Raw genomic sequence first — 23,546 nt, 5'->3', positions numbered from 1 at the left:
AGCCTTATACTAGCCAAACACATTTGTCGACTTGCAAAGTAGTTGCAAGTAGCAGCTTTCGTGGCTTGCATACTTTTGCTGTTGACAATAACTGACGCGCACACACATTTGCAGACAATCTCATTCTGCTCCAATGCCTCGGCAGCTCCGCGAAAGGAAAGCGTGACCTCGTTTCCAAGGCCCCGGCTGGTTGCCAGGGGAAATCTGTGCTAGGAATATTATGCTTTATTCCCTGTCGCCCTCTCTTCAGATCTTAAATTATACCTGTCTGTCTGACTGACTGAGAGCCTGAAAGTGAGCAGAAATTGTCCTCGTCTCTGTTTATAGGCAAAATAAGCATTTCATAGTATTGTACTTAAAAATATACAGTAAATATGTTAAGTAAAATGTAAAGAATTAAATAATTGTGCTGTGCTGTCTGATGCGAAAAACACAGATTGACTCAGCATTAGTATTAGTCATTTTTAGATTAAGAATATATACAGTACATATTAGCGATCTTATTATCTGGCATTATCTGTCTACATGTGTTGCGGCTCTGTTTGTGTTTAAATAGCTGTTGCTTGAAGGGCTGTAAAACTGCAACACTGTCGCCATTAGCCCGTGCCTAGTGTTTGGCTGTAGTTGTAGTCTGTTTTATAGTTTTAAGATGTGTATTTGCTTTCCACTGTGAACCTAACCGTGATGCAAAACGATGAATTCCTCCCCAAACTATTTTTTTTTAATAAACCCCACTTTGCTACACAAATTGCGCTTTTTCCAAACCAATCGTCTTTTCATTCCCATTGGAATGACATGGCACTCTCCTGTTACTATGGCAACCCTTCACTTGGATGTCTGGGCTGTAATATTGTGCATCTTCTGTCTGTTTCCTCGATAATGCAAAATAATGATGTTGAGCTGTCGGTGTGTCAAACGTGAAACAAAGCCAATTACAGATTCTGTATGTTGTGCCTTTATTTTGTTGTAATGGTCAGAAGCTGGCCAGACACATTGCCATGGCAACCGTGTGTGTGTGTGTGTGTGTGTGTGTGTGTGTGTGTGTGTTCTTTGCCTGGTTGTTGCTCATCCTTGCCACCCCCTCATTTCCTCTTTTTTTTTTTTGTCCTTTTTTTTTCCTTTTGCCCCTTTGTCCACAAGCATGGCCACCCCAAAAGGGTCTGATTTGAGAGATCCTCACAGGCTGTGGCTACCTACATTTAATTCCTTCTTCAAGCAGAGATGCTCATGCACAAAACTTTTGAATCAGCACCCACGTTATTGTATTTCTAATCCAGAGTTTCTGAACATTACTTGTTTAAAATTAATGGCAGGAACCACTTTGTTTATTTCCAATGTATTTCTAAGGTGGATTTTTTTATGCACACATTAGAATGAAGATTTTATTCATGCAAGATAACACAAACTTAAAATTATAAATATAATGTTCACAACAAAAACAAAAATCTAATGTGCATTTTTCGCACATTATGAATTGAAACCAAATTTTCATGCATGCAAGTTTTCAAAAATTTTCTTTCTGTTAATTTACATTTGTGATGATGATTAAAAAAAGCTGGTCGTTTTTAATAATTAACTAGGCGTTTCAGTTATGCTATTATGATTAAAAGCGTCAAATCGGTAGCGTTTTAGTTCTAATGCCCCTTGCAAGAACACAATAAATGTACTTGAAATTGTGTCAGTGATTTTCTTATCAGTCATGTCATTTGTTATTGAAGAAACATCCCCCAAATTGCGTCTAGACTTTTGTCCGTTGTGTGCTGTCAATGCTAATGAATTTATACTGAGCAGAGTCCCACTCAGAAACCGTGTTAAAATTCCCTGCGTGCGTTCATGTATGCTGCCTCCGCACTGGCTGCTACAGGATGATGTCACCTCTCATCCAATTGGCTGTCGAAATCCTGGCCCAGAGCGAAGGGAGGGGACTGGCAGAGCTCGGCAAGAGGAGTGAAAGGAAATGCCGGCACTCGCAGGGGCGGTGGGTTTTTAATTTTGGGGGGCAGCGTCACTGGTCGCCCCAATATTTTTGTTTTTGGGAGAGGCGAGCGTCCGGCAGAAGAAGGGGGCCCCAGCCCCGCCGGCCGGCACGCCCGCCTCCCTTCAGAATGAGGCGACTGATCTGTCAGCGCATCTGTGACTGTGAGTGTGGAGGCGGACCTGGGCGTTGTTTGCATGATCGTTCGGACCTCTTCGGTGCCATTGATGTTTTCATGTGCGGGTCAGCTGATGAATGAGTGTAGGTGACGGGCGACTGGCGGCTTTGGCGCATTTGTCGTTCGCCGTCTCCGTCGTCGTGTCTTGTCACACGCTAGCCTCCTAGCTGGCTTTCATATTTGCCATTGTGGGAGTTATTGTCATTGTCAAAATGGACCTATCAGTCTTGGGTATTGATTTATTATTGCTTGTCAAGCTGTCACCAGACTATAACAAGTCATTTCCCTCTTGTACCTGTTAAGCTCGTTATGGGTTTTCTGTGGTTTGTGAAAATGTTGAATTTTTCCATTTTCTCTGTGGGTTTTTTTTTATGCCTTTTTTGCTCTCTTTATGCAAGCAAAAAATTGATACATGTGCGCTTTGGGCAGTGAACTCTGCTTAACTGGCTTGACAACAAGCAGCAAATTTGCAAATTTTAAAACATCCACACACATTTGCCTTCCGCTATCTTAATTCTTACTTATAAAAACTCCATAGACGGGCTAATAGCATCAAATTGCATTGCCATCATAGTTCAAGTGATGTAGAGTGCCTTCGTTCAAAAAAAATATTTGAGGCATTCTGCCTTAGGTCCCTGTTTATTTTGGGTAAAGTGTCAGGGAGAAGTCATGCTAACTGCGGCAACAAGTGTTCATGCTATTCACGACAACGCTAATAGCGAGCAGTAAGCAATACTAGTTGCTAGATGCATTAGCGGCTAGCACCCCTTTCAAGATCGTGTCCACCTCAAAATGGCGGCTCTCTAAAATGGACTGGTGGTGGTGTTGTGTGTTATGTTGCTGTTTCGGATCAAAATTGCTTTGTGAAAATCCTAGCTTCCGAGGTAGCGATAGAGGCCAAGACGCTGTGTGGAAGGCATAGGCAGCCAAACGCCTACTTAACGCTGATGCGCCAATTCATCTGTGACAAAGACGAACCGCTTTGTGACCCCCCCCACCCACTTATTTATTTACTTTTTTTTCCAGATCGAAGTTTTGACGACGACGACAGCGTGGATGGGAATCGCTCGTCATCCTCCGGCTTCAAAGTCCCCAAAGCCCCCAAGAAGGCTGCGGAGTCGGCAGCGGCCCGCCGCCCCAGTGCCACCGGAAAGCTAGGTTAGCATGCTGCTTCTTAGAAATATGATGCTTTTATTTGCATTGCCTTGCAGACACTTAAGCAGCTTCCTTCCTTCTGAGTGCGACTGTTCTCGCTCCAACGCAAGATGCTTTTGAGTCTTCATTGTATTGATTCCAAACGAGTGGTGTAGTGTGTCAAGCGCCTCGATCTTAGCCAAAATAGGTTTCCAAGTTTTTTTTTGTGTTCTGCACAACTAACAGAACTCTGTATAAAACCTGCAAAATGGAAGTGAAAACAATTGCCGTGCTAATTTTTTGTTATTTCAATAGAGCATATACCAAAATGAACACATACTAATCACTGCAACATCACAGGGTCCAAGGAAACCGCCGGGGCCGTGGATGAGGACGACTTTGTCAAAGCCTTCACGGATGTCCCGACTGTCCAGGTATTGACGTCTTTTCAAAAGACGCTATTCTTCATCCTCGCTTAGATTTTTTTGTATGAAAGATTTTTTTTTTTTTTTTTTCAGATCTATTCCAGCAGGGACCTGGAGGACAACCTCAACAAAATCCGGGAGATCTGCTCTGACGACAAGCATGACTGGGACCAGCGGGCCAATGCGGTAAGCCTTCGCCCGCTATATCCAGTCCTCTTCCCTTTCATTGAGTGTTTAAAAAAAAAAAAAAACTCGCTGAGTCATTCTACTTGATTGTGGTGGTCATTTTTGAAAGTGTAAATTTGTTCTGTCATCAGATGAAGAAGATCCGGTCTTTGCTGGTGGCCGGCGCCACCTCCTACGACTGCTTCTACCAGCACCTCCGCCTCTTGGACGGAGCCTTCAAGCTCTCCGCTAAGGACCTGCGTTCCCAAGTGGTCCGAGAGGCCTGCATCACCGTGGCGTAGGTGTCACGTGTTCAACCCCACTGTTGACGCGGTCCAAATGTTAATATGGCGTCTTTGCGTGCAGACATCTTTCTTCGGTGCTGGGCAACAAATTCGACCACGGCGCCGAAGCCATCGTCCCTGTCCTCTTCAACCTCATCCCCAACTGCGCCAAAGTCATGGCCACCTCTGGCGTCTCAGCCATTCGCATCATCATAAAGGTAATTAGACAAAGTTTAGGAGAACGAGAAGAAAATTGGGGATGAATAATAGCACTCCAATATTGGATATATAAAGTACTGTACTGCTGATCAAATCAAGATTTAAGACTTATTGTCATATGCATAACACTACGCAATTAAATTCTTATTCTGTTCACTTCCTTGACTAGACTTATATTCCACACAATGGAGCAAATAATAAAGTAGACAATTGTAGGCATTAAAAACTGGAATAGGGCAATATGGGCAGTGATGAGTAATGAGGCACTAATATGAGAATAATATACACATTCTGAATATAGGGAGTTGAAGGAACTACATATGAGGATGATAGTGCAAAGCAAATAAAGGCACATTTCTAAAATTATATTCCTAATTTTTTTTGGGCTTTGTTGTTTCAGCACACTCACGTGCCTCGCCTGATCCCCTTGATCACCAGTAACTGCACATCCAAGTCTGTCGCTGTCAGAAGGTGACAAAACGTCAATTTGCTGCCACCATAAATGACCTAAACATAATAATTAAAAAAAAAAACATAATTGTGTTCTTCAGGCGCTGTTATGACTTTTTGGACCTCCTACTACAAGAGTGGCAGACGCATTCTTTAGAGAGGTGAGCATGGACACTTTGCTGTGTATTTTTAAGTAACAGATGTTATTTGGGGGGGGTCAATTTTAACTTTATCTCCAATATTTTGTCCATGATTGCTATATTGCATTTTATTCCGTTTTCCACACAGGCACACAGCCGTTTTAGTGGAAAGCATCAAGAAGGGAATCCGAGACGCCGACTCGGAGGCGCGAGTAGAAGCCCGCAAGTAAGCCGCGCTCTCAAATGTTTTCATTTGAGGAAACCCGAGATCTTTCTCCGCTCGCCATCTCATCCCTGTACCCGCCTACCGCAGGGCTTACTGGGGCCTGAGGAACCACTTCCCGGGCGAGGCGGACGCGCTCTACAACTCATTGGAGCCGTCGTACCAGCGCACCTTGCAGTCGTGCCTGAAGAGCTCGGGCAGCGTGGCCTCGCTGCCCCAGAGCGATCGCTCGTCCTCGTCCTCGCAGGAGAGCCTCAAGTGAGACACAGTGGATGAAAACAATACATCCATTCGATCAGGGGTGTATGTAATTGTCCTTCGTTACTTGCTGTAGTCCAGAAGGGTCAGGCTTTGTATGATGTGATTTGTAGTTAGAGAAGGGCTTCGAGAATGTGGGACAGTGAGACCGACATTGCGACCGATTAAAGGCCAACTCAAATTTCCATGCAAGCGTCCCATTTGATACAAATCAGAACATTACCGCGGCTTTTGCTTTTGAAGAATGTTGCGTGAAAAATAACCTTTTTTTTTTTCCCACAATTAAACACAGAGATTTACATTGGGGGTAACTTGCTAGTTGACTAGCTTACTGCTGTTATGTTTCTCTTGCGCTTAGTTCGCGCCCCTTGTTTGCGCATGTGCAAATGATAACAGCGATTGATTGCCTTTTTTTTGGCTGAGTTTCTCTCCTTCATATTTACTGCAATGTCATGCCATCAACCAACACTACCTTGACGGTCGACCTCGGTCATCGCATTGAGCTCCCTTGCATTAGAGGACAAATATTCATATAAAGTGCTATCTATATGCTTATCTATTGTATAACTATACTAAAGTTGATATTCTCTTGCTTGTGCAGTCGGCCGCTCTCGTCAAAATGGTCGGCACCTCCGGGGCGAGGTCAGTATACACACACAACACATACACACATACATGTGGAGCACACACATTTGTGGAACACTTCATCCCTTTCATTATCACGCTTGTTTACATCCCATCTGTTTGTTTTTGTACTGTGATTCCTGCATGTTTTTTTGTTTTTGTTTTTGTTTTGTCATGACCTTCCTCCCACTCCCCTCCCCCGGTACCCATCAGTCCCCACGGGTTCAAAAAGCGGCGGGTCGTTGTCGGCGGCCTCCCTGCAGCGCTCCCGCAGCGACGTGGACGTGAACGCCGCCGCCGTGGCCAAGCACCGGCAGGCGGCGCCCATGCCGAAGGGGCCCAGCCGCCTGCCCCCTGGCTCCTACGCCTCACTGGGTAAGGGCGGCGGCCAATCAGAGAGCAGCCGGGGGATGACACGTGGACTTATTGTGTTTTGCTTTTTCCTTCATTTCCTGATGCTTGCGCTTTGCATGCCATCAGTGGCTGTGTTTGGAATCATTCATGCTTTCCTACGCCCTAATCACGAAATACCAATTGAAATACCACACAACACATTCATCACTCTTGAGCAAGTGTTGACTCGTATTTCTGCTAGCCAATGATTATTGCTAGCAGCTAACATTTTATTTAAATATTTAAGCTGTAGTGGTTAGACAAGTGTAAAATTAAGATGTTTATATATTTTTTTTATTGGTTAAAAAGTCATCTGTGGTTTTATTAGTTGCCATATTCTGATTTCTTAAAATGCATTTTTCATTTACCACATTTTACCATTTTTTTATGTATTAGTTTTTTTTTATTAGGTTGTTTGTAGTGTGTCTTAAACTTAAATTACTATCACGACCAAAATCTTTACGTTCGGTTTTCCTCCATGATAACAATACAATTATTGAGACGCCTAGACGACTAATCAAAGTGTAACACTGTCAGACAGCCAGGGTGTTTGAGAGCATGTTTGAACATGTCTTTTCCACTATTTCTACTTGAAGTTACTAACACACACTTCTCCTTTCTCCTCTCTTTTTTTGGCTTTAATTCTTCTCACTCTTATTCTTGCGTTCATTTTTTTTCAATTCTACCCTCTTTCCTCGATTGTTTCTTTTCCATCCTCCTCCCTCGCTCCTGTAAAGATGATGCCTCTGATAAAACGGATGGTAAGATCATCTCTTCCGCCTTGCTCCTCCTCTTCCCTTCACCCACTCAAACTCCCTTTGTGTGGTCACATAGCCCCCCCTGCTGTTTGAATAATCACACTAGCGTCCTCGAATTCATACACAAGGCTTGATTGAAAGCTGCATTCTGTTGATTTGTTTTTTGTTTTTGTTTTTTTTAGTTCAACATTAAAAGTTAATTGTATGGCATTCAGTGGGTTAGTATTTACTCCTTGTGTGTCTGTCCTCAGGAACCTGGTCAGACAACGGTAAGAGAGGGGGAAACAGTGTTTGCTAGCGCTTTGCATTTAGAAGAACGGCTTCTTCCGGGCAGCTTTAGTAGGATTTAGCGCGAGTGGGCTGCAATCAGGGCTGGGACATTTTAGCGATGGTTTATTTTTTAACTTAATAATCTAAAAAAAAATGGGATTAACAAAATGTTTCATTCTTGATGTTTGCGCCTCTGATTGCACTCTTACTTAAAGGGGAATTCTACTGAAAAATTTACAATATGTTCTATGAGCCTCCATGAGTCTAAACAGTATTCTGTTTATTATTGTTTTTCTGGAATCTTATTCTATAAAAGCAAAATCCACACACTTCTGTCTATCTCACGAGATGTGTATTGGCCAAAATTTACAAATCACAATTGTTCAAGGCATGGATGTCATATTTCGGCCAACAAATGACAAATTGGCCGTCCCCCAAGCTGAATAAAAACAGATGCAATATGCTGTTTCATTTTAGAATCCACAAAGGCAATATTATTAAAAATATTGTTTCCAAACTAGTCAGGCTTTCATAGAACATATTAATGTCAAAAATATTTAGGGGATGACGGCTTTAAAATCTCTTCCTTCCAAAGATGAGTTCTCGTTCTGGTGATGCATTTCTATGAAACACTTTTACACAGAAACACAGCAAAATCAGAAGGTCCAGAATTTTTTTTTTCTGCTTGTGCCTTTCACTCTGGTGATTAGATGCCCTTGGCACCTGGTCTTTATATATATACTTTTTTTTTTGTAGTTAACAAAACCCTGCACCTTCTACAAGGACCACTTGCATCTTTCTCACAGAATACAGCTAACCTATTATTTTGATATATGCAATTAACGCAGAACACGTTAAAAAGAAAACAATCCATGCAATAACTACAGCTCTGCTTGCCCTAAAAGTTTGAAAAATTCCAGTTTGCCTGTTCCGTCATTTTAAAACAAGCTACAGTGCGAAAACCTTAGCAAAAAACGAAGCCCCTTTCACACGACGGTTGCTTTCACAGCAGCATATTGAATGTCAGGTCACGCAACACCCCCAGTTCCACCTTTCTGGCATTCTTTTCTAACAAAGGGTGTGAAAGGGTCTTTGTGCACTTAGATATGACTTTGCCCATCCTTAGTTAAATCAGCTTGGGGTCTTTAGCAGGACCTTCTGTGGAGCTACACGCTAAAGCTAATGCTAAGCGTAATCTCGCCGTATTTGGTGGTGCATGTTTCCAACGTGTTACCTCTTTGCAGGCCGCGTGCGCACCAAGCAGCCCCTGACCGCCGCCAGCAGCGTGTCCAGCCAGGTGGACTCGAGGGGACGCAGCCGCACCAAAATGGTCTCCCAGTCGCAACGTACGTGACCTTCTCCAAGTCACAACTCTATGTGTGTGTATGTGTGCGTGAGTGTGTTTTGTGGGGTTTCTCTATCTGTTACCCTCACGGCAGCGGCCATGTTTTTGTGCCTTTAGGTTCCGACGAATCAGATTGCACACCAGGTATTCTGTGTGTCAAATATGTCACAATGTGCATATGTGTGTGTAACTGTGTTCCACTGTGGGAAAGGTGGGCCACGCGCTAAGCTTTCATTCAGGTGTTTTTGTGCAAAGAAGAGTGGATTGTTTTTTTATATGCGTAACTACAGTGGAACCTCTGAGGTCCCATTGGAAAGTCATAGAAATAGTAATAGTTTTTTTTTTACCCAATAGTAATAAGACTTCATAAATGAGGGGTTGAGGTCAACTCACTCTTATTGTGAATGTTAACAAAAGTAGAGATTTTAATTTTTTTTTTTGTTTCTAAGTGAACTGCTGTTTTTATTTAGTTATTTTATTATTGATTTTTTTTTGTATTCTCAAACTCAGTTAAAATTCTTAAAGTGAATTTCATTATTTTTTGCAAGCTTACCACTTTTTTTTTTAGACAAATTTTATTATTTACTGTTACAGTCTTGATAGGTTTTAGCATTTTTTCAACAATCTTAACTGTCGTGTAAAAATATTGGAAGCACTTTTGGAGTAGAGAAAAAGACGTGCATTTTTAGTTGCCTACTGTTTTATGAATTGCAGACGTTTGTGATCACATTTTTTTTTACCTTAATACTTGTGTCAAAAGTTTGCAACTGTGAAAATTATATAAGTGTTGCCGAGATAACTTACAATGCACGTGTCCACACTGGCTGCGCTTTTGCAAAATAATGCAGTTTTTTTCTTTTTCTTTTTGGATACCCATACCCAAGATTCCACTTTAGAGGTTCCACTCTAATCTTGTGTATGTGTGTGAGTGCGTGCGTGTTTATTTGCATGCAATGTTTCATCACCGGGCCTTGGTGCGGAAAACACTTATGGTTCCAGAACCTCCAAGCAACATTAGCCGAAACATTAGCAAGCCAGCCCCGACTAAGCTATCAACTCGTCATGCATGTAGAAGAGTGTATTTTTTTTTTTTATTTGCTCTTTTCCTCATGGTGTGGACCGGCTTCGTTTCCATGTTCCGCCCCAACCCAGCGCCGCCATTTTGTGGCTTTAATATCGTTATTGGTTTGGAATTCATCCGTTCCATCGCCGCGCTTTCAGAGCTTTTTCCCATTTTGTGTTCCAACCTTCCCATCATTCACCTTAGTTTAATCTGCTGTTCCTTCCCCCCCTCCCCTCCATGGCTCAGGATCTCAGTCTGCTAACCCCGCCGGTGGTAAGAGTTTTAAACGCCTCCTTATTGTTATTATTTACCCGCTTTTACCCCCGCCCTCTCCCTTTCCTTGCACTGATGGTCACCTCAAGCTCCACCTCTGCCTCACACCCTGGCTGACGCATGCTGGGGTCCTTTGAGGGGTCATGGATGCTTTCACCACACTCCTGCCACTGCACAAAGTTATCATGGGGCAAACATTGTTATCAAATGGGGTGATCCACAACTCTCAAATAGACCTTACTCAGACATTCAATAAATTAATTCAGTAAATAGGTGCACTGACTAACAATTAGCATTTACACAGTTTGTCGCCAGATTTAGACCGTTTCTCAAAATGCATGTTTAAGAAATAAACATCGCCTGTAAAATAAATGCTAAACTCATCTGTTGCTTTGAGGATTATAGATTCTTTTAACAAAATAAGGAAAATAAATGCCTCCCTCAAATACTGGAAATGCGTCGCTCACCACTTAGTAAGTATCTTTGTTGCAAAAACGAGTTCGTGGAATCAAATCAAGAAAAAATTCACGCCTCCCTCTTAGATGCTCACTCAAACAATCCTTTACTGTAGTTAATTGATACTTGAGTTCACACCGCTGAGACCATTTGTACAAAACAGCAGCATCAAAACTAAACAGATTGTGTTCGCTCTGCGATTTTGCATCTGTATTAAAAATTAAAAATAAAATCGTCCCTCAAATAAATCGGTAGTAGCTGTAATTGCATCAATTCACTCCACTTTTCCATTATGGTTATTCGGTAGCCCTCCCACCTAGAATACGACCCTCCCATCTGTGGTTGAGTAAATGAGCTTCCTGTTAGAAGAACTTCCTTCTAATCATATAGTACGTTGACTCAATCATCATACAACAGCCGTGAATCTCACCTTTTGATGTTTTTAGCCGAGCCGTGTTTGGTTAGCATATAATTTGCGTGTGACGACCGCTCTCATTCATCTGTTTTCCAGGCTGATGCAAAGTTGCCTTGCACACATGACGCGATGGCTACATTTCTGTCATGACGATTGATTTTGCTGACGTTCACCTGACTGGACTTCTTTTCTCCCCCAAGCGGGAAGCCGCAGCGGCTCCCCCGGCCGCGTGCTGACCACCACGGCGCTCAGCACCATGAGCTCGTCGGCCCACCGGGTGCTGCCGGGCACCTCCGGGGACGGGCGCAGGCGAAGCCGCATCCCCCGCAGCCAGGGATGTTCCAGAGACTCTTCCCCCACGCGCTTGTCTGTTGGTGAGTGCCCCAATAGACTCTTCATTGATTTATTTAGTTGTCGAAATGGTTTGAACTTTTTCGTTCATATTCTACGTATCCAGAATTAGGGATGTTCTGAAACAACTTTTTCACTTCCCATACGGTACTGATATTGTGGCCTGGGGTGCTGTCCAATACTCATATCGATTCCATATCTGCAGGAATGGATGCGTGAATTCAATTATTTTTTTGTATGAAATGTTTGATCGTAGTATCTGAGAATTTGGATGTAGCCGATATCAATGGCCGTTCCAGACACATATGAAATGACAACATTGAATATAAATTTAAAAGAATCATTTAAAAGTAATTTTTGTGGTTTGTGCAAATTTACTAATAATACAAAACTTGAGAATGCACATGTTATGCCATAAAGTTCACCCTTGATGTTTCTACATCTTATTTTCCAGATGTGAAATATTCAGTTAAATAGACAAGATTTGGAAAGAGCATACCTGTCAATAACAGTTTATTTGCTTAGTATTCACAACACATTACTTTTTCCTCATGTTTTAGTTTTTATGTCAGAAATCCACAAAGAAAGCCACATGACAAGCTTATTTTTTTAGGACAGTTTTGTATATATATATCTCCTTTGTGGGATCTCAAGTGTCTTTATACCCACCTGCTCCCTGTCTGCCATCCTTACTCTTTCCACTTCCCGCTTCTCCAGCTCCCTCCAGCCTTAGTTCAGTCTACAACGGCGCCAGCAGAGGAGGTAAGGCCGTACCCCGCTCCGCCCTTACCACCCGGCTCATCATCCGAGCTTCTGTGTATTTATCGTCCTGATTCGCTCTAATGCACGATCCTCGCGTCTCCGTATCGACGAATGAGTCTTCTTGCGTTACGTCAAATTCACCTTCATTCCCCGTGATTAAGACAGCGATTAATCCTGATTGGCCGGAGATCCGCCGAGGTGCAATCAAGCACGCCATCCTTCCTTCCATTCTTCCTTACTGCCACACTCTTCGATTCATCTCACTTTGTTTGTCCTCATTTTGCGATGGTCAAAATTTGCTTTTACTGGATGTAAACGGTGTTCAGTGTGAGCGCGGAGAAGTCTTTCAGAGATCAATAGCAAATCATTTCATTTTGCAAAATTGCAGTGCACCTGATCAGAGATATGAATCGGTTTTGATTGTGCTTAAAGGGGATGTTAAGCAGGAAACAAAAAATCTTTGAAATATGTTTTATGCAGCCTCATGAGTTTCGACGAAATATTCTCATTCTTGTAATATGAATTAAGCAGAAAAATCAATCTCATGGAGCGTTCATCTTGCTCCTTGCTGTCAACCGAAGATGACATCACACTTGATCAGTGGTCAGGTAACAGCCAATAGCCAATCTCAGAAAACAAGTGAGCAATGAAGCCACGTAGTACAGTATTTTGACTTGTGGGTGTCCATAGAACTTAAAAGGTTTTAGTAGACTTCTTGAGGGTTACGGACAGATTGACAGTTATCAAAGGAGCAGTGTGTGCATGCAACGTTTTGACACTTGACACGGTCTCTTCTTAACCTCCGTGCCTTTTCATTTCTATTCCTACCACCTGAATGTGCAAGTGTACATGAAGTAGCCTGACATTGTAAGTGGTGTTCCGCAAGGCTCTGTTCTCGGTCACTTGCCTTTTACTGATTTCTATGCCACCTGAAGGCGTAGGTGTGTTAGATCGTAAAAACAAAATCCCTTTGTCTGCGTGGGCCTTGCCCTAAAACAATGCACATGGAAACTTAACCTGCATGTTCGAAATTGACCCTCGGATCCGAACTGGAAGTCGGCCCCGTGCTCACATTCCTTCCTTTTGTGTGTCACAATCTCCTCCTCCTCTTTCCTCACATTTGTCATCTTTCTCTCTTTGTCTTTCACAATCTTCTCCGTCCTCCTTTTTTGCGACCCTCTCAAACCCCCTGGGCTCAGCCCGGGGCAGCCGCATCCCCCGGCCCAGTATGAGTCAGGGCTGCAGCCGAGAGGCCAGCAGGGAAAGCAGCCGGGACACCAGCCCCGTACGCTCCTTCACGCCCCTCGGTGAGTAGCAGTAGCCGGACCCCCCCGCTCCCCCCGAACTGCCTGCCGAATCACCTCGGAGAGAGGGATATTTTACAGAACCGAAATCACTTGCACGGGACTTTTCCGATTCCTCTTTCGCCAATTAGCATGGAGCAGCGCGGGGGGGCTAACGTCAACTGTGTGTGTATGTGTCCTTTGAATCTGGGTTGCAGCCACGCGGAGCTACTCTCGCTCCACGGGAGCTCTCCACACACCTGACGCTTTCGGGGCCGCAGGTGAAGGCCGACTTCTTGTACTCCTCCTTCGTACCGCAAACGACCAACCGCCCAGTCGGCTTCCATTTCGCCTAATTTTCATTTCTCTGCTGCGCTGCTTTTCTGTTTCCTTCTTCTTGCTTTTTATCAATTGATTTATTTGTTGTTTGTTTGTTTTTGCATTTAGGATTGCAGAGCCTTCCAGTGGAATCGCATGTTTCCTACCCATCGCGTCAGTTGTGTTCAGGATAGCAGCAGGTTTATTTAAGCCAATAGAGGTCAAAGGCCAATGTGTGCACTTTTGTTTACAAACCTAAGCTTTAACTCTATAAAAAGAAAATAAAAAATCGTTAACAAATTCCTGTTTGTATTGATAACATCCATCTGGTATTTTCACGGATTGATGATAGATAATAGGCTACTTTAAATGTGTTAAATTAACAATTAACTTTATTAGAGATTCTGCTGACCCTGTTTTTGTTTGAAATGTAATTAAGGATAGGGGAAATGTTAATATTTCTGTTGTTTTGAGGTTTTACAGAACCCGATTTATTGGAGTAAACCATAGGGATCTATTTACTTATGTTTTCATTTAGCTTCAAGTCATGATGACTCTTAAGAGCTCTGTAAACATTGCCTAACATTATATGAAATGTTGTTTTTTTTTTCAACCCTGAAAAAACTATCTGGAGAAAAACTTTCCTATCTTTCATTTATAATATTAATTCTAGCATTTTCAACCCTGCTATTATGAACACAACTGTGTATGTATATCTCTGGTCACTGATTCCTCCGTTTTTTTTTTTTGTTTTTTTTTTTTTTACATTTTATGTTCAGTCATATTTTATCCTGAGATGTCATCTAACCAGTCATAACGTGGACTTACAGTTTTTGTCATGGATGAGTCGTCGTCCCTGATATGTTTTTGAGTTTTATCCCAAGCATGCCAAGCCTTCTTCCTCAGCCGCCGCTCATTTTTCCTCACGCGTCCCTTCTGCTTCTAAATAGGCTCGGGTTTCGGCATGGGTCAGTCCAGCCGGCTGTCGTCCTCGGTCAGCGCCATGAGGGTCCTCAATACCGGCTCGGATGTGGAAGAAGCACTTGCGGACGCCCTGGTATGAACCACAACAGTGCTTGTTTGTGTATGCGTGCGTGCGTGTAAATTAACCCTGCTTCTACCTCTTGTTTAATGCCGTCAGCTGTTGGGAGACATGCGATCTAAGGTCAGCCTTTTTTCCCCTGCCTTGTACCTTTAGTCCCGCCTTGTGCGTGTGCCTGAGTGTGAGTCCGTTTACCACCGCCGATGTATTTCCACTAAAGCTTCCTGGAATGTATCATTCGTGGCAGTCTTTTTTCCGGGGAATTGATAGGGTACTACGGGCCACGGATGTTTGGCCAGATGATGAACGCAGTGAAAGCAGCCGCAATTGCGTCTACGCTCCTGTAGGGGGCAGTGCAAAGCAAAACTTCCATTTCACGATTCTGCTCATTTTCAAATCCTCAATTTTTATAATGTATCAATCACTCGTATGAAGCAATGTTTCTCAGTAAATGTTCAATATCTTAGTGTTAGTTGAGTAATTCAAAGTGATGATTTGACTTTGTAAAGCAAAATTCAACACATCCATGATATGAAGATTGCCTCTTAGTTTCCCAACGATGTCTTTTTACTGTATTTTCGCATGTTCCGCAGAAGAAGCCGGCGCGGCGGCGGTACGAAAACTACAGCATGTACTCGGACGACGACGCCAACAGCGACGCGTCCAGCGCCTGCTCGGAGAGATCTTACAGCTCCAGGAACGGCGGCGCCATACCCACGTACATGAGGCAGACGGAAGATGTAGCCGAGGTGTGACAGATGGAAGGACGTCACAGAAATTCAACCTCCGCCAAAGCAATATCAATGTTTGATATTTGTGGACTGTCCCAGGTGCTGAACCGCTGCGCCAGTGCCAACTGGTCTGAAAGGAAGGAGGGTCTACTTGGCCTCCAGGCCCTCCTCAAGAACCAGCGCACACTCAGGTACGCCTAGGCGTGAAACGAGTTCTTGAGTAACGGCTGATGTCAACAACACTACGTTGTCCTGAAATGTTAAGTTTAGTCGCTAATTATTCTAAGTAGGGATGCCTAAAACGACACTGACACCATTATACTTCAACATTCCTTGACTTCTAATTTTTTTTAATTGTCAATTCTAATTTGCAGCCGCGTGGAGTTGAAGAGGCTGTGCGAGATCTTCACCCGCATGTTCGCCGACCCGCATAGCAAGGTATGGTTTGCATGCACTGCGCATGTCACAAACACACATACACTTGCTGGAATTGCACACATCCATCCTTTTATTTCCCACCATTCCTCACGGTACCGGATTCTGCCTCCCCAAAAAAATGAGACATACCAGCACCTGCCTCTTGTTAAGGAAGGGCAAAATTCACAAGCGTATGAAGAGCTTAGCGTGATATCAGCAGCTTGCGACAGAGATAGAGAGAAGATCCGAAGAGTCACAAACTTTCCTTAACTTCGGCTATCTTGGTTGAGAATTGCGGTTAAAGAATCAACAGGACACTTGGCCATTCGGAAGCTTAGAGAAAATCCAATTAGGCTTCTCGTGCGTTTGAGGTTCATCCTGAGATTTCACCCCCAAACCCAATTCAAAGTTGCCCTGAGGTACCGGTTGAATTTGTTCCAGGACCAGGATGGAAATTCCATCAATTGGTTCTTCATAAAACTGCTCCCAATGACATACAGTACAAAATTAAATAGAATGCGAAGAACTCAGCATCATGATCTCCTGGCTTCAAACCGTGAAGACGACTTTCACCGCGAGCGTTCGTGTATCAGTCAGCAGCAGTATTACTAGTTTTCACACAGTATTGCACATTGCATAAATTTTACCTCTCTTTTTTTTTTTTCATTGAATAAACATTCATTTTGAATGTTTCAAACTCTGGGTCAACTTGACAGGATGTTTCATTATCAGAAATGCATGAGTGGCACATGAACACACAAACAGGCATGCAGAGTTTTCTGACGCATGGCACGCCCGCCCGAGTGCGCGTGACCTCACCGGACAGACCGTCGTTGGCCACGTTGACTTTTTCCTCCTCCGCACTCAGAATTCTAGAGAACTAGTCGGGCTGCTCCTTTTTTTTTTTTTTTTAACCCGCTTCACTGCACTCCATCTAACCAGCATGGGTCCCTCTTCCTTCCCTTCCTCCCTTCCGTTTTTTTTTTCCTTTGATTTTATTTGACCATTTGATGATCTCAATGAATTTCAGCGAGACTCCGGCAGGGTGTACGGCACGGCAGAATCCGGTATAAGCTCAGCCTCCTTCAAGGTACCGCATCCCATCCCCATCCCACCTCATTTTTCTCCCCTTTGGTTTCTTTCTTGCTCTCATCCGTGAAAAACGTCGCGATTCCAGACGTTTGACTTCATAAAGTTGTCTTTAGTCATTCTAACCAGCACGTTTCTTGTGTATCTCCTCCATGCTGCTCCTGCCGCGGACGCTCCTCCTGGAAACTTCACAGAGAGTGAGTTGATTTTTTTTTTTTTTTTTTTTAGATGAAAAGCTAAGCCGCCGCTTGGCGACAGTTTGTCCTCCCGAAAGACAGCGTGTTCCCTGATGTCACGGTCGTCGTTTGATGGCAGCGTTGCCGATGTCTTTTCCCGATGACTCGGCACAAAGAAGCGTTTTGTGTTTGTGGCGGAGGACCCGCGGCGGAGTCTAAAAGACGCCGTTTGTCGATGCGATGTCACCCTGCCATCTTGTGGCGAGTCGACCTGATCAGATGAACTTGGCGTCCTTCTCTAGCAGTACAGCTGCGCATAAACGACTCAATTGTCAATTTTGTCTCGAGGCTTAAATATTGGGTCGGTTTGAGCCGTGATATGAGCACTCTTTTACAGTATTAAAATAATAACAAAATACAGTGTTCCATCATTTTTGGTGGTTAGTTGCAATCGGAAACCAGGAAGTAGGATTATTTCAGATGTCAGGTCAATCTGACCCATTCCATAATCTGATTTTCAAGATGGGCGGAAAAAAAAAGGAGCCGATCTTGACTATGTTTGTTGTTGTCAGGTGTTCAGCATGTTCTTGGAAACCTTGGTGGACTTCATCTTGGTCCACAAGGACGACCTTCAGGACTGGCTGTTCGTGTTGCTCACCCAGCTGCTGAAGAAGATGGGCGCCGACCTGTTGGGCTCGGTGCAAGCCAAGGTCCAGAGGGCTCTGGATGTGACGCGGTCAGTGGCGAAAACACACCCGCCTGAATGAACACGCAGAAGTACTGTATGGTGGCTTGAAGGTATCTTATCCCTGCAGAGAGTCCTTCCCTAATGACCTCCAGTTCACCATCCTCATGAGGTTCACCGTGGACCAAACACAGACCCCCAACCTCAAGGTAATCCACTACAATGTCTGTGCATGTGTTTTTGGCAAAACAAAGGTACCGTAAGTCTCCAAAAATAAGACGCGCCCTCAATTTTGCTGTCAAACTCTGGTATTTTCTGTCACTGTGATAAGACGCACCTATCCTTTGGCACCAATGTAAAAACTATCAAAAACAGAATGAATCTCATCTTTTGTAAACTGTTCCTATTTTTTGTGTTCATATCTGTAAGTTATATATTTGTTGCATGTTAAGTTGAGCGTGCATCAGAATTCCCACATTGTGAGGGGTCGGTGAACCGTAATGTTGAATGCGCTCGAAGCTGCTGTTTTTCCTCGCAAAGCGGTTCTAGTTCATTTTACCGTAAATACTCGGACGTCGGTTCAGTCTGCCCACTTATTTGATTGAAAATAATGTCGCAATGACCTCAGCTAACACGAGCGGCTGTTAGCTGCAACAGGCACTTGTTGCTAACAGCCAACAGACATCCCGTATTTGGGGAATTATGGTACTTCTTCCCGGTAGCCATGGTAACTTTTCGAAAGCTCTCGCTCTCTAACGGGGGGGGGTTCTTTCTGGTTGCACTCCATTTCATGTTCACCTCAGCCGTTCCTGCTTTGTTTCCCTCTTGCTGCACTATTTGCTTTATTTTTTTTTTTTTTTTTTTTGAGGGGGGGGGTCCGAAATGGATTCAAGGTCTTTCCTTTCATTCCAAAGAATGAAGACAAATTGAGATGTCAGTCAATGCATCGCTGTATAAAGTTGCACTTGGCGGCACGGTACACAGCGCTCACCCTTTCCTTTCCCTTCCTCCCCCACCTTCCTCCTCACACTCCACTGACTTGACGTCGTGCTTCTCCTCTCTCTCTCTGAAGCCTGTGCGGAGCTCGTGTTGCGGGCGAGGCAGGGGAGGGTCCGGGGTAAAATTGTTCCCCCTCAGGTCGCGGCGCCACGCCTGCTCGCTAGACGAGCAGGCCGCCGCCTGGAGTCGCTCCTGCCAGGTCAGTGTGCTCCGGGGGGGAGCAATTGTGTGTCGCGCTAAAGTCATTCGGGGGGAACTTGTGGTGTCCCACTTAGGCAGCATGACATTTGGTTGCTCTATCACGAGTCCACCCACAAAAAGTCCCAAGAAGCCAAGACACAAAACAAAGGAAGTCTAGCATTTTGGCCCCAAGAGGCCATCTTAGGGTCCATTTGCCCATTTTTCATTCTAACGCTGCACAACGGAGCTTCCCGTGGTCAACGATTGCATGATTATGTGGCGGCAGGTGAAGGTGGCCATTCTGCGCTACATCGAGACTCTGACGCTGCAGATGGAAGCTCCCGACTTCGTCAACTCCAGCGAGACTCGGCTGGCCGTCTCGCGCATCATCACCTGGACCACCGACCCCAAAAGCTCGGACGTCAGAAAGGTGTGTAAAGTACCATTTCTGCGGTCGTGCCATAAAATCCTGTGAAAATTACACCATTTTTGACTAAAAAATAGATCCCAAATTGAATAGAGGAGGCTAAATAAGATTTTAACCATATAAGACACCGGTCCAAAAGAAAAAAATGCTTTTTAAGATTGACGTTGGATGCACATATTATATATAGCTGTGTTATTCACGAAATAGTACAGAATATTGTTTTTTTTTTTTTTTTCTGGGGGCATCACAGGCAGCCCAGGCGGTACTGATCGCCCTCTTCCAGCTCAACACGCCCGAGTTCACCATGCTGCTGGCAGCGCTGCCCAAGACCTTCCAGGACGGAGCCACCAAGCTTCTCCAGAACCACCTAAAGAACACCGGCACCGTAGCCCAGGTGACATCGCGTGTAAACCATCATCGCGTCACACTACGCCAAAGCTGACCTTGCTCTTGTTTTATTTCCTTCCAGGCGACGATAGGCAGCCCTCTGACCCGACACACCCCTCGATCTCCGGCCAGTTGGTCCAGCCCTGTGACGTCACCCACCAACACCTCGCAAAATACCCCCTCACCAAGGTAACATGATAACACTATCTCAGTAAGTTCCTCTCAGTAAGTAATATAGCCTCGGGTAAAACCCCTTAGCTGGCTTTGTTTTCGTGTTACACTTATATTACTTTGTTGTGTTTCAATTGCAATGTAACTGTAGAACCACACACATGGTTGTACTATTAAATGTAAATAATAAAACCGAAAAAAGAATTAGTCGTAGTGCAGACAGAGGTAGACAAACGCCTGACTAATGACTGACCAAAAAACAAAAAAAGTCAAATGTCGCCCTCTAGTGGTGGCAGAAGGTTTGGCAAAAATACACAGACGGGCTGACAAAAGGACGTTATGTTTGGCTCACAAAAATTACGAACAGACGATGACAGAAAGGTAGCGGGGCTCTGACAAATGTCGGACCAGCAAAAAAAAAGTAAGTCGCCCACCTCTGCGGAATATATCGGCCCGTATCTACCCGTTGGAGCGCCTTCATGTGCACATTTTCCCAGCTTCTCCGATTGACTTTCCTTGCGCTCGGCAGTGCTTTCGACTACGACACGGAGAACATGAACTCGGAGGACATCTACAGCTCTCTGAAGGGCGTCACCGAAGCCATTCAGAACTTCAGCGTGCGCAGCCAAGAGGACATGAACGAGCAGCTCCAGGAGGGCGGCAGCGGCGGCGTCGACGGCCGAACGTCGGACCCGGCCGACGGCGGCCGCACGGCTCTGGACAACAAGACCTCTCTTCTCAACACGCCCCTGCTCTCCTCGAGCCCCCGGGGGGCCCGCAAGCTCTTCTCGGACTCGCCGTACAAGCCCGGCCGCAAAGACGGCAGCGTGGACGACCCGGAGCGGCTCGTGGACGGTAGGACGGGGAGCGCGTCACACTTGTGGCTCAAATTTCGGCCTTCTGATCCGTGAGTTTGTCCGCAGTAGGAAAAGAGCTCTTTCAAATCAGCGCCGTCTCCTTTTTGCGCGTGGGCAGAAGGTAGCCTGGACCAGTCGGAGCTGATGAGCGAGCTGCTGAAGGAGCTGTCCAATCACAACGAGCGCGTGGAGGAGCGCAAGGCGGCGCTCAGCGAGCTGCTCAAGCTCATCCACGACAACACGCTGCAGGTGTGGGACGAGCACTTCAAGACCATCCTGCTGCTGCTGCTGGAGACCATGGGCGACAGAGAGGTGCGCCGCCAAGGCACCCGGCTCGGGTTTGCTTTGCGGGATTTTTCATGCCTCCTTTTTGTTCCCGCCGCAGCCCGTGATCCGCACGCTGGCTCTGCGGGTCCTGCGGGAGATTCTCGGCAAGCAGCCGTGGAGGTTCAAGAACTACGCCGAGCTCACCATCATGAAGGCCCTGGAGGCGCACAAGGACCCCCACAAGGAGGTAAACGGAGCCTTCGCTCATGTCTACAGCGATAGACATGGTAGGAAGGGAACCCCACACGTGGCGCTGGTTCCGCAGGTGGTGCGGGCGGCCGAGGAGACGGCGGCCATGCTGGCGCTGTCCATCAGCCCGGAGCAGTGCATCAAGGTCCTGTGCCCCATCATCCAGTCGGCCGACTACCCCATCAACCTGGCCGCCATCAAGATGCAGACCAAAGTGGTGGAGAGGATCCCCCGCGACGGACTCGGCGGACTGCTGCCCGAGATCGTGCCGGGACTCATACAGGTGACCGGGGAATGGCCCGCTTTGCTTTTTCGGCGCGCGAAATCCCGCGCCGACTCGTCGTGACGCCTTCGCGCGCGCTCAACCAGGGTTACGACAACTCCGAGAGCAGCGTGAGGAAAGCCTGCGTCTTCTGTTTGGTGGCCATCTACGCCGTCATCGGCGAGGACCTCAAGCCGCACCTCAGCCAGCTCTCCAGCAGCAAGGTCGGCGAGTAGAAACACACCAGAGCAAAAGCAGACACACTCAAGTTCCGAACGCGACGGATAAAAGGAGAAAACTCTCAAAATCAAGGGATATGGACTACACCTGTTTGTAGTCCAAATCCGACGTTCGTTCACAAAAATCGGCTCCGAGATTCCCAACAAGCCATCAACTGGAGTAGGATGTCAAAACCTATTTAAAAAAAAAAAAAGGCAGAAACAACGGTAATATGGAGAACATGATACAAATGAGTCTTTTGTTTACAAAAAGCTGGTCTCAGAATCTTCTCACAAGGAACTAGCATACCTCAAAGTACAAGAAACGTAGTATAATTCAAAGTAAATGCATCACAGCTCCAATCGTCACGCAAGTTCCAAATCGGCGTATTTTGTTCGCAAAAAGCTGGCTTGAGATCCTATCAAGTCGGCAACGGAATAGGAAGTAGCGACACTGCATTGTAAAACTACAAACCTATTCAAATGAAAGCACCGTTGGCGCCAAACGTGATCTACGCAGGTCCAATGCGAAGTCATTTGTTCACAAAAAGCTGGTCTGAGTCCACAAGCAGTCAACACAAATAGGACATTGAAATCTACCAGTACAAAAGCAATATTAGCGCTACACATAGAAAAGAGTTGTTTACAAAAAATCCAATGAGTCTCATATGACGCTCCAAATCAAAGCGCTTTTGTCGACTAAGAGCTTGTTGTTGTCCATTCCAGTTGAAGCTGCTCAACCTGTACATCAAAAGGGCCCAGTCGGGCTCCAGCGGCAGCGAGCCGCCCTCCGATGGCCTATAGGGCAAGCGGCGCCCCCTCGTGGCCTTGCAGGAGAAAACGCCCGTGGCTCAAGGATGATGAAGAAAATGTCCGTCCTTTTCCTCGCCCACTAGCTAACCGGGATTCTCTTTTGACGCTCAATTTTATGTTCGGATGATTATGATTGAGTCCAAAAGGCGCAAAAAAAAAAAAAAAAAAAAGTCATAAGCGGTACACAAGCAGGCGTGCTTGGCTATGCATGACTCGCCATTTTGTTTTTTGGGGGGGGTTCTTTTATCCGACTCTTATTTTATTTTTATTTTTTTTTTAACGAATGTGAACAAATTGTCCGCCCGTTTCAGAATGACGACATCGTGGATATGTATCATATATTGGAAAAAAAAAAAGAATATCCCAAATAGTCCTCCATGGGGGTGCGCACATTTTTTATTTTCCACTTTGCGACCCCCCCCCCCCCCCCCCCCCCCCCTGCTGCCCCCAGTCCGGCTCTCTTTACACTTGTAGATTATTTTTCTTCTTTTACAGAATCAAACGTCACTTTGGTTTCTCGTTTTTCTTTTGCTGTCACGTAACCTCCTAGTTTGTCCACCGTTGTCTTCTCGCCCACTCGCGTCCCTCCCATCCCAGCGTCCTGTGTATTTCCAAAGCCGTGCTTACGATACAATAAAGAACTTGTACAGATGGTGCTGCTTTTTCTCTCATTCTGCTGCAGCAACTTAATAGAAACGAGAATTCATTACCCATTAACCCTCGTGTGTTCTTTGCTTACTCGGTGTCCGTGGGTCAAATGGGAATACTGAACATTTATTCGTCCAATATTGAAGAAAATGTGATTTAAAATACG

The 23,546-nt window shown here is 45.1% G+C and overlaps 1 protein-coding gene across 1 annotated transcript in view; it reads left to right on the top strand.

Annotated features, from left to right (window-relative positions):
* Positions 1-23,384, top strand: part of clasp2 (cytoplasmic linker associated protein 2) — a 35,185-nt gene extending 11,801 nt beyond the window's left edge. The window contains exons 8-44 of the mRNA XM_088404510.1: positions 3,180-3,311; positions 3,648-3,721; positions 3,806-3,898; positions 4,030-4,175; positions 4,244-4,379; positions 4,781-4,851; positions 4,932-4,991; positions 5,119-5,196; positions 5,284-5,451; positions 6,053-6,093; positions 6,289-6,450; positions 7,206-7,229; positions 8,741-8,842; positions 8,959-8,985; positions 10,151-10,177; positions 11,249-11,422; positions 12,117-12,161; positions 13,361-13,468; positions 13,663-13,725; positions 14,713-14,819; positions 14,904-14,927; positions 15,398-15,553; positions 15,635-15,726; positions 15,910-15,973; positions 16,983-17,042; positions 17,236-17,238; positions 17,790-17,953; positions 18,033-18,111; positions 19,368-19,511; positions 19,759-19,902; positions 19,978-20,084; positions 20,596-20,921; positions 21,042-21,235; positions 21,309-21,437; positions 21,516-21,722; positions 21,809-21,925; positions 22,646-23,384. Of these exons, the coding sequence (XP_088260636.1) occupies positions 3,180-3,311; positions 3,648-3,721; positions 3,806-3,898; positions 4,030-4,175; positions 4,244-4,379; positions 4,781-4,851; positions 4,932-4,991; positions 5,119-5,196; positions 5,284-5,451; positions 6,053-6,093; positions 6,289-6,450; positions 7,206-7,229; positions 8,741-8,842; positions 8,959-8,985; positions 10,151-10,177; positions 11,249-11,422; positions 12,117-12,161; positions 13,361-13,468; positions 13,663-13,725; positions 14,713-14,819; positions 14,904-14,927; positions 15,398-15,553; positions 15,635-15,726; positions 15,910-15,973; positions 16,983-17,042; positions 17,236-17,238; positions 17,790-17,953; positions 18,033-18,111; positions 19,368-19,511; positions 19,759-19,902; positions 19,978-20,084; positions 20,596-20,921; positions 21,042-21,235; positions 21,309-21,437; positions 21,516-21,722; positions 21,809-21,925; positions 22,646-22,723 (3,926 nt within the window). The 3' untranslated portion in view covers positions 22,724-23,384. The remainder of the gene's footprint in view (positions 1-3,179; positions 3,312-3,647; positions 3,722-3,805; positions 3,899-4,029; positions 4,176-4,243; positions 4,380-4,780; positions 4,852-4,931; positions 4,992-5,118; positions 5,197-5,283; positions 5,452-6,052; positions 6,094-6,288; positions 6,451-7,205; positions 7,230-8,740; positions 8,843-8,958; positions 8,986-10,150; positions 10,178-11,248; positions 11,423-12,116; positions 12,162-13,360; positions 13,469-13,662; positions 13,726-14,712; positions 14,820-14,903; positions 14,928-15,397; positions 15,554-15,634; positions 15,727-15,909; positions 15,974-16,982; positions 17,043-17,235; positions 17,239-17,789; positions 17,954-18,032; positions 18,112-19,367; positions 19,512-19,758; positions 19,903-19,977; positions 20,085-20,595; positions 20,922-21,041; positions 21,236-21,308; positions 21,438-21,515; positions 21,723-21,808; positions 21,926-22,645) is intronic.
* Positions 23,385-23,546: the final 162 nt, after the last annotated feature.

This window comes from Hippichthys cyanospilos, chromosome 21 (genome assembly GCF_059441005.1).
Source record: "Hippichthys cyanospilos isolate Australia breed blue-spotted pipefish chromosome 21, RoL_Hcya_1.0, whole genome shotgun sequence".
Classification (NCBI taxonomy): Eukaryota; Metazoa; Chordata; class Actinopteri; order Syngnathiformes; family Syngnathidae; genus Hippichthys; species Hippichthys cyanospilos.
The sequence above is the reverse complement of the archived record's forward strand: the minus strand, read 5'-3'. Positions and strand labels throughout refer to the sequence as shown.